This window comes from Scedosporium apiospermum (assembly GCF_000732125.1).
Source record: "Scedosporium apiospermum strain IHEM 14462 chromosome Unknown SEQ_SAPIO_0110, whole genome shotgun sequence".
NCBI classification, from domain to species: domain Eukaryota; kingdom Fungi; phylum Ascomycota; class Sordariomycetes; order Microascales; family Microascaceae; genus Scedosporium; species Scedosporium apiospermum.
In genome coordinates, this window is record NW_015971811.1 from 287,225 (window position 1) to 300,204 (window position 12,980).

Genomic DNA, 12,980 nt, shown 5'->3' on the forward strand with positions numbered 1-12,980 from the left:
ATCCCATATCCCGGGCACAGAGAGATGGGCAGAGTGCGGAGACAGAACGGCTCGAATTGAAACGGGATGGATCCAAGTAAAATCTCGACCACGAAGTGGTAGGAGACGTAATAATAGTGCACATCCAATCTATGGGTCCTCGTTTAATCCCCCTTCCCGCTGCACCCAACCAATTCACCGAGCGGGGGTTGGCACTCTAATGAACAAATTAATTCCTGTGCCGATGCACATATTAATTGATCCTATCAATTCTTTTGCCCATTTTCGGTTATTGGGCACCTCGATATTGAGGTCTTGCGGTACAATCTAAAGTTCATCCATAGTACTTGCCGCATCGGGCCATGGATATCGGATGCCAATATCTTCAGGTGTGGGTGGGCCACATGAGCCTTGAGCAAGAAGAGCAGGAATGACAAGACAAAAGCAAGGAACAAAATCCATGTTGTTTGCCTTATGATAGAGGCAAGCTCATTATCAATATGAGGTTGATGCGCATCGACAAAAGCAGCATGGTCTCGTTCTGGAGAGGTGTGGAACAGAGAGACATCACAGAGATGGTCGGTCGCAGTGGCACTTAGACGACACGACGCGACACAGCCGTCCCGATGAGATGAGCTTTTCCTGATACGTACCGCCGAGTCCTCGATCAGTGAAGCCGCGTCCGCCGGTTCTAGAATCTCGAATGCACGGGTATTACTCCCCATAACCACAACAGCTCAACGCCATCACGTCAGCACATTTCTCAGGTACGAACACAAATGCCCTTGCATGGGAACTCCCTCTTGGCCCGCTCAAGCCTGCGGGCGCATCATCAGTAACACACGGTGCACATGGGGCACACGCAGGCTGGACTTCCGCCTGAGCTAGGTGGCTAGGCCTTACATGCATCAGTCCCACGACTAAAATTCCTTCGCCCACTGACTGCCTACCCGTTATCGTCACCGCAAGGGAGAAAAAAAAAAAAAAATGAGGGGCACTCGTTGATGGTCCCCGCCTATCTTACTTCGTACTGGATAGTTTGCTTCAGGTGCGCATCCGCTGTTGTTATTTGGTGGCCAGCCCGGTGCTTCCCATACCACTTCGCATGGCAGCAGAATAACTAGTACACTTCATTAAATCTCGCCTACACCGTGACATTTCTTATTAATTAACTTGACCTCTCTTTGTTGCTCACGTCTCGTTTCTTGAAGGGGACCGGTTACCATGTTTCGTTCTTCAAACCAGAGAGCTCTCCAGATTAAGGAGTATAGTGAACATATCTATCAGCGCAAACAGCAGGGCATTGGTATTATAAACCGCCCATATGCCGACTAATAACTTGCGCGATACTATGCTTCCCAGGTCTGTGGAGCCGTCTGCTGCTACGCATGCATCATCAATCTCCAACGGCGACAAGGCTCGCGATATTTTCAGCCCAATCCCAGTAACGTCTAGTATCCTCCCGACTCGGGCATGGACGTCGAAGAAGATGGGACTAGGGAGCGGCACTGATAGGTCCCTGGATCGAAGTGTGACCGTCGTGGGCACATCGAAAGGAGGGGGGTACGTCACGAGGGAGCCCAACTTCAGAACTTGATACTCATTCTCCGGCTCCTTGAGTGAATTAGCCATTAACACCCATCTGAGAACGGCGGCATCTAAAATTCTGTAAAGAAAGCTTACCATTCCAATGGGTTGTAGAGCTAACTAGAAACTCCCGAACAAGTCATACGCACTGGTGTCTAATGTGACGACATTCTCATCTTGGCCAACGGATCGATATTGATTTTATCCCTAAGAGAGGGAAAATATCGATGCAGATCCCACCAAATAGTAGCTTTATTCTCAGTCTACTTCGAATGTGAGTCGATAGATGATAAAATTGAAAAGTGGGGAAGCATGTACCTACCTCAATTCGGGTTCTCTCGTTGAACTTCCCAAGGGCAAATGGGAGAATATGGACGCAATGAGTGAACGCGCTGTTTGCCCCGATCGGTGGAGTGACAAGAAGATTGACTATGATTGTAGCAACCAGTTACGATACATCGGAAGCCATCTCGATTTAAAGAACAAGACTTCAACCTCTTTTGTTCATTCCTGAACGAGGCATCAATCGCCATGTTAGCTCAAGGACATCGTGCGCAAGGACTAGTTGCCCATCCTCAGGCAGGTAATTGAGGAAGGTGTGAATCGATGATAGAGTATCGTCGGACTCCGCTACGGGCTGGTAGGACCGAAGTGATGCGATGGCCTTGTCCGTAGCTTCCTTCCGCGTCGTCGATTCCAAGGCCCGGCCGGTTCTCAAATGACGTAATGGGTGTGCGGAGATCGGGGGGATGGCCCGGAGAGGGGCGAAACTCATCTCGACAGGAATGGAAGATAACAATTTGAATATATGCCTACATTTGTAAAACTATGGAGCGGGCGCCTCTGGCAAAAATGGCCATTGTGTTCCTTGATTCAGGTATGGTAAATTGTGAGTTGATTAACATCAACGACGTTGGAAGGAGTAGTTCCTTGACAAATCCTCGGCGTGAACCTTCCCAACTGGATCTCAATGGGTCGAACATTCCGTTTTTATCAACAATTTGAATACAGGATATTAAACTACTTCACCAGCAATCAGATCAGGACGTCATTGATATTTTGGCGGCCAAGACTCGGCCACCTTCAAGAAGGAGAGGCGGAGAAGTGAGAACTAGCGAATCCGGCGCACTTTCCATTTAGATAGAAGACTGGATATCTCTAGCACAAGTGAGAAAAGCGAGAATCAATATCAAGTCGAGACTAAAAGAGCACCGGCAAGTGGCTGCTTCGGCAGCCACTTGGCCCCAGGCAGGTTTGAAATTCATACCTCGCAGTGTATTCTACTCCGTACTTCGTAATATCACGCGCTCTTCCACGAAGGAGGCTTTGAATTATGCTGTGTAACAGGAGCTGCAAGGAACTTGCAGGAAATTTTCGTACCTGCCTGCTCCGGGCTTGGGTGGGCAGTGTTCACTCATGCCTCAGCAAAGAAATCGGCCCGTCACGAGCTGGCAAACTTTGGTGTATTATCGTTCTCATGGATTATCTTTCTCAAGGATCAAGGGGCAGATAGCAGGACTATGAATAATGGCCGGATTCCAAGGGACTTTGATAATACAAGGCGCCTCGACTACAAGCAGGTGCATTTGCGAAGTAGAGCTGAGAATGAAATTAAAAGCACGTTCTTACTGACAGTCGTGGGGAGATGGACGCTAGTGCGTTCAAGCGGGAGGGCTTCAAAGGCTACAATGTGTGGACTCGACGAGGCGACACTATCCAGGACTATTGGCGCGCAGGGAATTACTCTAAGTCCAGTGCTTCATCGAAACTGACAACTCCCATTCAAAATATACCGCCTGCCTTTGAAAGACATTGAGAGCACGGTCCACTCGCCCAACCTTGCCATCTGATTGACTGAAGGGTTGGAGGAGGGGGGGAAAAAGCAATGATGAAGCGAAAAATCTTTTTCGGAAAAGCAAGTGTGATGCCACGACAACACCCCGAGCACTGCATTCGTCATCAAGAGTAGTTAACACCACGAAGCGACGACCTCGAATGGATGCTTGGGATGGAATTGTCTGAGTCAAAAGTGACAGGTGCTGACTGCGTCTTCAAACACCACTTCTTCCGTCGTAGACGGTCTTTTTTTTCTCTGACCGAATGATCGCACGTCCCACCTACGAAGGATGAACGTGCCCCAAACTCTCTCAACACCTACCCGGTGCTAGTGCAGACGCCGTGAGAGTTCCTTGATAGACTCTCATTTCCGCTATGAACGTGGCACTCGTGGCTAGCACCCTAGTGTACCGTAGCGTGCGGGACAGACATCCTGCAAAAGACGCGGGATGTCCTTCGTCCGATAATCCGACGATTTGGGGAAAGATCGTACCTCGTGCTCTGCACGCTATCATGTACTTCGTATTATCGTCGATCTCAAGAAGCTTACCGATTCTAGAACTAATTTTATCCTTGCCAGGCTGGGATGGAGCGCAAGTCTTTCTCTCCAGACGGAGGACGGAGCACACGAAAAAGAGGCGCAATTACGGAGTCGTTGCCATTATTGTTCTCCACCCAGTTAAACATCTGGCGATATTGCCTCGATGCACCAAGTAATTTATTCAAACGTCGATCACCTCTATGCTATAAACGCCTCATCTGAGGTCTCTTCCCAAGGCGGCGCAAACTCCTTGACACGAGGAACGCTAAATTAAGGCGAGCCCAGGCCAATTCTCACCTGAATACAACTCCACAGCTGACCGCCCTACAAGACGCGTAAATTTGATGTTTTGCTGCCGTCCTGCCCTTTATCCTGAACCTGAAACCTAGAGATGTCGTGTTTAAGAACAGTTGCAACCAGGAAGCGGGGGGCGGGCAAAAAGGCGTTTCTCGTTTCTCGCCTGATGCCGCGGGATGTTTCCATCCCTGAGTTCGCACACGTCCTGCCACCCACCCAATTGAGCCCATTGTTTCTCCCTGTGAAAGGGGAATGGCTGGAAATTAGAAATGATTTTCTTACACGTCTCTGCTCGGCTTCCTCATCCCGTGTCTTGTCCGTCATGTGAAACAAGATCTCATATTTATCAGAAACCACAACGGCTTTGCTTTCAATTGACAGCATGCACATTTCGGAAGATGCGCGGAACCGTTTTCCACGATAAACGGAAGAAGGAAAAGGGTAGATATCGCTGACGGAAGATCTGCAGAGCGCCGCAATGTCGATCATCGATCACCCCCCTTGATCTGGGTACCGAGGTATTGTAGTAGTTATGAATCGTCTCATGTGTTCACAATCTCCTCAGACTCTGACTTACACACCATGCCATCGCCGGCCTGTCATGAGTTGATGGCACGGATGGCATCTGCAGCTTGTTGATTGTCAGAGCTCAGATACCGCAAACACTGGTGACAGAAAGCATATCCATGTTTCTGCTCGCTACTACCCCAGGCCCCAGACAGAAGACCCAGACAGAAGACGGAACGATGGCACAACCAGCCATACACCGAAATATCCTAGCTATTCACGGCGTGAAAGAAGGGAAAAAAACTTTCCGGGAAGAAGCGGATCCTTAGGATGCCCAGCGGAGTCTTCAGCACCCACATCTCGGATGCCTGGAAGCACCGTTTTCTCTCCCACCTCCGTCCGTGTGCAGATGCAAGGGCATCTGCATCACCATCGTACTCTGCAGAAACGAGGTGGTCCCTGCCTGCTCTTCCCGGGTAAGAAAATCCTTCAGGTCGACTCTTCGGCAGTCAGGTGGATATGTGGCCGAACTTAGCCAGATGATTCTGTCGTGAGCATTGAGCCGCGAGTATTCATTTGTTTGATACACTCGTCTGCCAGCGTGCCGCCCCATCGAGGCAGAGCACCTTTTCCCGCAATACGCATTTCTTTATCCCTTGTTTCGAATAGTTTTCTGCAAGGGGGTTACCCATTGGCCTATCATATCCCCATAGTCTTGGGAATTAGTCGCAGAAGGAGTAGAGTCAGGAAACGAAGATCTTCAACATCCTTTGCTGCTGTTAATCTCCTTTCCTCTCCTTGCTTGTGTCCGCACGCCGATTAGATCTGTGCCGAAGCCGAGCACCCGGGAAGAATCGAAGCGCAACGCCGAGAACTGAGGCACCCGTCTGGGCCGGTTTGCGACCGAGGTCTTTGTCGGTCATTGTCGGTCCTCGAGACTGTGGTTTATCCAGCTTATATACTAGATGGGTAAGATTTACACGTCGGGAAGAAGGAGAATGATAGTCGTAATGAGAAGAAGAAGGGAGGGACGCAAAAGCGGAAGAAGAAAAAAATAGACTCGCCGGACCACACATGAAAAACCACATTTCAGCGGGTTCAGGGCACTGCTCAAGATCCCCCATCTTCGGCCACTCTGTTACATTACTGCTCCCCAGTCCAAAACTTAGTTACGTAGTTTCTTGTCCCTTCCGGGGTTCTGGTGGCTGCGGGACTGGAAGGAAGGCTTTGGATCATGAGAATACAAGCTCATAGTAAACTAAAGCTTTGAGAGGGGCGGTTTTAGATTGGTCGAGATGAGCTATGACTTATCTAGGGCAGTAGAACAGTACACATGTCATAATCGTTCATCCTTTATGTAAATCCCCATTCTCTCCTCCATGTCTCTCTTTATATACGCTTTCTTCTACGAGGCCGGATCTAGAATTGCATTTTCAACTGGGACACTAGGGAAAGGATGGCCACTGCTGTGCCTGAGCTATCTAACCCTCAGGAGCCGATGAATAAATCACTAGAGAGAAGCCGTAAGAGCAACTGCTGGTCTAATCTCGGAAGAGTAATAGAATTTGAATCCCTGGGGGTTTAGGCTCTAGACAGCAACGCGTCCTCCGCCTGCCTAGAAATGAGAAATTCACCCGGGATAAGTTTAGAAAAAAGGATACCTCTAATGATATGCTCATTCGAATCATGTTCTCTCCGTGCTAATTCTAGGGCTCGAGCATATCTCTTGCTGCAGCGTCCTCTTTCCAGAATACAGGGCTAGTTGTCGAGCCACTCTTTCTCTACCCACGACCTACGAAGTAGAGCTTCATTACAGGTGAATCCAAATACTTCATGTAGTGTCAACGTCGACTGATACGTGTATAGGAAATAGGCGGTGGTGTAAGCAGTCGTGGGAGGCTCTCCCTCTCGAGTCCGCGCCCAAGACCTCGCAAGACGGGCAAGGGCCTCAGACACAGGAACTTCTAACTGACGAGGCTCGTATGTGTCTTAGAAGTACACAATGAGTCCACTTCTTTTAGAGATGGCCGGGAAAAACAGGTCCAAACTGAACAGATTGCGAGACGGTTTCTAGTCAGAGTTCGTCGGATATGGTACATATCACCAGACTATGAGCAGGGGAGACCAACTAAGGGTCCCCTCAGTCTGGCTTCTCCCAGACTATCATTCAGAAAGATGGCCGCCGTCCGTCGGATGCTCGGCGTGCTCACTCAAGAAGCCGTATTCGCCAATACGCCTCCCGACAAACTCCCGACTTTGTCATATTTAGAGCAAGATTTCCTGGATAAACGTCACACGAAAGCAACACTCTGCCTTCTTCGTGCCGTGTTTACCTCGAATGAAGAAAGATAAATCTATCTCAAGCTATTGACGGTAGGGAATAGAGCCGCCTCGTTATCCCAGAACGTTTACTACGGCCGGATTTGGAATATTGAGTGAGCGTGCGCCCTGATAATGCTTAGGGAGAAGCACCAAGAGAGCTCTAAGAGAGCTTTTGAGCAGAGAGCTTGTAGAACTATCCAACAGGAAATAGGGATGTTGTTTCCGATCCCACCACTCCAACGGCGTGTGGATAGAAGATGCAAGATGGCCTTGGACGATGGTCATGATGGCCAAGGATCTAATGTCTCACAGAAACCTCGACCCCCTCCCCAAATAGTCTACAGAACCAAAAACTAACGTTTCTCATCAGTGGTAATATGTTCTTATCTGCATCAAAGGGTTACGCTGATAACTACTGCCCCTAGCCCCCCTAGTAGGCATCTCAGGACCCCGCATAACTACATGAGTGGTTCCCATTCAGAGATAGACGCAACTCCGTGATGGAACTTAGGGGCCCTTCTTGTGGCTTCTGGGTGATAGGATAGAGCCTGATAGGATAGAGCCTGTCGATGTTGCCAAGTGTGACACAGCAGAGAGGCGGTGCAGAGATCTTGGGGGAAACCCAGGCAACAAAGCAATCAACTCCTACACCCTGGTATCGAACACCAGGAGCCACAGAAGCCCCAGTCGCCCATCTCTTCGTGCGAATTGCCGCCTCTTTCTGAGTTGGGCACTGAATAGTCACCATCTCGACATACTCCCTTGCTCCGAAAGCGCGTGTTTAGAGTTAGGACCGAGACGTTGAAAAAGAACTCTTCGAGACGGGGGAACATGTCCCCGGGACGACAGTGAACTAGCTCACAGGGGTAAGCATTTCCAGCTTGAGGCAACATTGTAGTCGAAGAGCATCCGATTGTAAGGATCTCAAATTGGATGAGCGCCTGAGAGTCTGGGGGGAGGCCATGAGACCGTCATACTGACTCTCCAAGTACAGGTCAGGCTTCGAACTTCTCGAGAACTCCTCAAATGAGGGCTGCCGCTCGGATTGGCATCCTATGCGTTCTTCCCCTTAGTGCCAATGATTGATTCTCTTCATACTAATATTTCGGGAGAGAAGAACAAGACGAGTGAAGCAGGGCGAGATGCGTAGAGAGGGGTAGGCGAATGTGATGAGAAGCTGCACGAGGAAAAGGATTGGTCACCGCCAACTTCCTACGAAGGGGCTACCCATCAAGCTGCTCTGTACCTGCACTGATGTCGGGGTCCGGGTTAATACTTTCTAGAGTCTCAAGACGCAATTTTCGTCTAGCTCTAGGATGTACTGTATACCATTGTTGTACCCGATTTATTTGGGTGCGCTACATCTGCAGTACTTCCTCCCCCATAAGAAGAGAGCGTTGCGCATCAAGGTTGAGTGCGAATCCGACCGGTGCTCTTGATTGATGTTATGCCGGGTTTGAACTGGTGTGGATATAAGAGGAGTAGACTGAGGGGGTTTGCCCCTCGGGTTTCCTAGAACCTTAAGCAGGCCCTGACTACCTCGTCGTGCAGTCTATCAACGCATTGCCGAAGCATCAATTGATAGGAACCGTGTTAGAGTTGGTATTATTGGCGACTTAGAGATGGGGAGTGATGTAACTGGGAGCTCGTACTAGGTTAGTACTCAGAAGTACCAATCAGGGTGCCGAATACATCCAAGTCCAGTGAAAGGGCTGCGAGGATAGTTACGAAGCTGCCGGCCAGACCAAGGACCTTGAGCTCTCCCTGGCACGTTATGGGGGGTTAGAAAGCGGTTTATTTTCGACGACTGATCTTCAAACATACTGGTCGGTTGATAACTAGTTCCCAGGATGCCAGTCACAAAGATGTTCAACCCAACCTTGAGTAGTCTTGGGTTCTACGCACCAGCGGTGTCTAGTCTTTTCACGATTCAAAGTGAAGGCCATCCTGTCTCGACTTTGTGTTAACTCCCCGCTCCCTGCCCTCCGCTCCCCGCCGTAGACCGTTCAATGGACCTCCGACATTGTCCACCCTCCTCTTGATCTCAAGTGTTGAGTCTTGGCCCTCCTTGCTCACTTCCAGGTCACTTCTCACCACATTGAGTGTCTTCAAATATACCAGGTGTACAAGTACCCCAGTACAGTCACAAACCATGTTAGCTCTAGCTTTAGGTAATTCCCATTACAAACCGAAATACTTCATGACCAGGTAGGTCCGATGTACTTCTCTTTTCCTTGACAGTGGCAATGGGAGGTGTTCATTTTTAGCTTTCGGCGCTGGACTCCTCGATGATCTGCACCCACCCTTGAACTGACGTCGTCGACGCTCAGATACATGTGTCCTGTTCCGTTGCCCTGCCCCTCACCCCACTTCCCAAAGAAATTGCTTGGAATTCGGTTTTTGAGACTTGGACTCGGGACTTTACCCCTCCATGAGGAGCTTCCCCGCCCCACCTACCCACATTGCACCTTCCCACCAAGACCTCAAGTTCCTGTGTATGAGCTGTACCTTCCTCTGTACCTTGGCTCCCAGCAACGTGGATGCGATTTTCCTCAGCTCTTCTTCCTCAAGCTGGACATTTAATACCTTCCTTCTCTTCTCCTACCCCCTCCCAGAAAAAAAAAACCTCGACCTCTAGCATACTCAACTTCCTTCGTCGTCGATCTTTCAACCCAACCGTCCAAGCTCCCACTTTCAATCAAGACTTTACCTTCTTAGAACAATCACAATGGGCGTTACCAAGACCGTTATTACCGAGGGCTCCGGTCCCATCCCCAAACCCGGCCAAACTGTCACCATTGAGTACACTGGCTGGTTGAAGGGTCCCAATGGCGAGAAGGGCGCCAAGTAAGTTGCAAACAAGTCTCCCCTAGTCCTCTATTACCGGGAGCTAGTTGCTATCTTGAGGGCAATTAGCAAGGACCTCAGAAGAAAGAATGGTACTGACAGTTTGATTAAAGGTTCGACAGCTCTGTTGGCCGAGGCCCCTTCGTCACCCGTATTGGTGTTGGCCAGGTCATTAGGGGTATGTAGATCTGGAACAGCACGAACAAACTGCAAACAGGATCTCTCTTCTTGGACCTCAGGCCTAATACTTAACCCTCCCTGTCTACGAAAATTAAAGGATATAGACGATGGTTTACTGACAGAATCTGGAATAACAGGATGGGAGGAAGGTGTCACCCAGATGAAGGTTGGAGAGAAGGCCCTCCTTGACATCTCCAGGTAAGAATCACCTTACCTAGACTGGAATTTTGCCCCCTTTATTCAGTGTTTCCCTTTGTCCCTGGGTTCCTTGCACTTGCTCTATTTCTTCAAATTTTAGACCATCTTGCTAACATGTAACATCTACAGCGATTTTGCCTATGGTGAACGGTATGTCGGTCCCGAATTCTGAGCCCAATAGTAGATGCAGGTCAAGTTCTATGCCATTGTCCAATGGTAGCGGAGTCTGGCAGCTGGAGCTCCTTTCCCCTTTCAATCCTATTGATAATGAAGGCAAAGCTATGCTTGTTCCATTGTAACTAACCTTCTTCACTTGGTGGAAATAGTGGGTTCACTGGCCACATCCCCCCCAATGCTGACCTTCTCTTGTGAGTTTCTCTTCCGAGTCTACTTTACCTTTCGAGCGTATCCTGACCTGGTCTTATTTCAATAGCGAGGTTGAGCTCAAGAAGGTCGCTTAAGTCGTTCAGTCGAATCCAGTCATTACTTTTTCCTGAAACGGGGTTAGCCTACATGAAGAGGCGAACGGAATGATATATTGACGGGCGTTTTCGCGCTTCGGCGCTACATCTGCTTTGCGATGTTTATCTCTATCCTGAGACTTGGCCATAGTCGTTTAAATACAGACGAATGCCCAAAGGGAGGCGAGATTTTGCCACGATATCAAGATGTTTGCTCCATATGATACAATTATCTGAAAAGCAACGTGATGGTCGCTTTGAAAGAGAGAACTGCGAAGTGACTATTCCATTCTCCACAATCGATTCATTTGCGCTGTGTAGTATAGTATTCATACAAGAGTACATGGCTGTGATTCTGAACGCTTCAGCTGGTGCGAGGCAAACCCGGAAGTCGGATGCCGAATTGACCCGAGCCGGACTACCGCCAAACGTGGGATGTCCATTCAAAGAAGAAGAGAACAGTCTTGTCATTTATGATATACTTGGGACCTGATGTGGGGGGTATACGTCCTTTCGACCTCTGCTATTCTCAAAGGAGCACAGAGTGTCTTAGCTCAGGGTAGCTGCTCGAGTACAAAGGATGAATCCAGGGACAGTTAAATACTATTAGGAGGATCTATTATTAACAAATGTCCTGTCGACCACGTAGCAACCTGCAAGGAATGGCGATATGTACAAAATTCCGGCGTTCCGCGGAGAGGGGTCTTGTCGAGAACGCGCCACTGGCTCGAACGAGATGCCGTAGGAAGGGCGGTATGTCACTTGGCGAGGACTTGGCTTCCCTTTCGGTAAGTTAAGGTATGGCGCATAAACTAGCTATGCGGAATGACGAGAGGGATAAGACGAGTCGGGGCGACTCTGAGAAGGAGGGCTGAATGCATGTATTTAACATCTAGTGTATGTGTCGGTTTCTCCTCTTGGGAGGGGTAGAGGTAGGGTGAGGGAACCGAGCTGGGAAATGGAATGGATCAATGATGCTACAGGGGGACTGGCTTGCTAGGAGGCTCGCTCCCCAGTCGGTCTATTTCTTGCCTGTGTCTTGATGCCATTAAATCTTGTACTCATACCTGGGAGGGGAAGACCTGGGAAAGTCGAGGTTGTCTCTAGCTTGCTGCAAGTGAGACTCGTCCTCTTTGGGTTACTCCTCGAGTCTTGTTCTTGCTGGGTTACTTCGCAAGTGCCTGGATGGTGTTACATATGTTGTGACACTGTGACAGTGATGGGAGCTGAGCGGGGAATCTGATAACCTAGTCCAATCCAAGGTTCGAAGCCCATCAGAAAGAAAAAGGATCTGGTTGCCCTCAAAGGCGTAGTCCGCTATGATTGTATTATTCCTCGGTAGTCGGGGAGTCAGGGGAGAGCGTGATTGAGTTACAAAGTTTTAATTAAGAGTACGCTGTTGTTAAGAAGATCAATCCACCTCATTTCTCAGACCACAGCTGTCTGTACCTGGAGCTGGTTAGTCGGCTTGTCTGGTATCTTTAGTTGTCCTTGAAATGGTTGTCTTGCGGACTAAAGTCCTCAGAGCAGCTTCCTAGTATTAAGGAGCATTTTTATCTGAAGCCGCAGCTGCCCGAAGGCAAATTCGAAGTATCTCTGGCTTCTGAGAAGTGTTTAATAAGCCAGGGAATGAATCGGGGTGAGTTCAATGCGGTTGTGGTGTCAAGATTGAGTGCTCTGGTGTCACCTCGATTTCGCTTGAGCTTTTGCCACAGGCAACTCAGGAAAAGTGGCTGAATTCAAGGTGCAAAAGCTCTGATTTTCTGTGGCTTGAGAGTCTGAGTGCACGGAATCCGGCAGATCTTCGGGGAAGAGTAGCTTCGGTGTGGATTCACCTCGAGCCAGATTGTGGTTACTGGTCGCAGCTGGACTTGACAAGTGTTAGCTGGGACTTGCTGGGGCCTTACGAGGCACCCAAAGCTGTCCTTGCCACAGTTTCCTTGGATAAGCTGCGAATTACAAATCCTCGTCGATTGCAATTGTAAGAACGTATTAAGCTTTCGATGGAAATGCCCCAAGCTGTATAACTAGCTGGGGAATCCTAATGCGGCTGCTCTTTGTTGGAAACTTTTCCTTTGAGAATCCCCCCAAACATAAAGGTCCAGTCCTAAAACCGACTGGCTCCGAAATCCCTTCAGACAAGCATTAACAAGCTCTGCATTAATTTGGTGGGGTCGTCAGCGTTTCGTCCTTTGTCGCTTCTTGCCTACAAATACCAGACTCGA

At 49.2% G+C, this 12,980-nt stretch overlaps 1 protein-coding gene across 1 annotated transcript; it reads left to right on the top strand.

Moving 5' to 3' along the window:
* Positions 1-9,797: 9,797 nt before the first annotated feature.
* Positions 9,798-10,755, top strand: SAPIO_CDS7060 (Peptidylprolyl isomerase; the record flags this gene model as incomplete). Its single annotated transcript, XM_016788997.1, has 6 exons — positions 9,798-9,916; positions 10,030-10,094; positions 10,234-10,294; positions 10,424-10,444; positions 10,621-10,662; positions 10,728-10,755. 6 exons carry the CDS (start codon positions 9,798-9,800, stop codon positions 10,753-10,755), a joined length of 336 nt encoding a protein of 111 aa, XP_016640824.1.
* Positions 10,756-12,980: the final 2,225 nt, after the last annotated feature.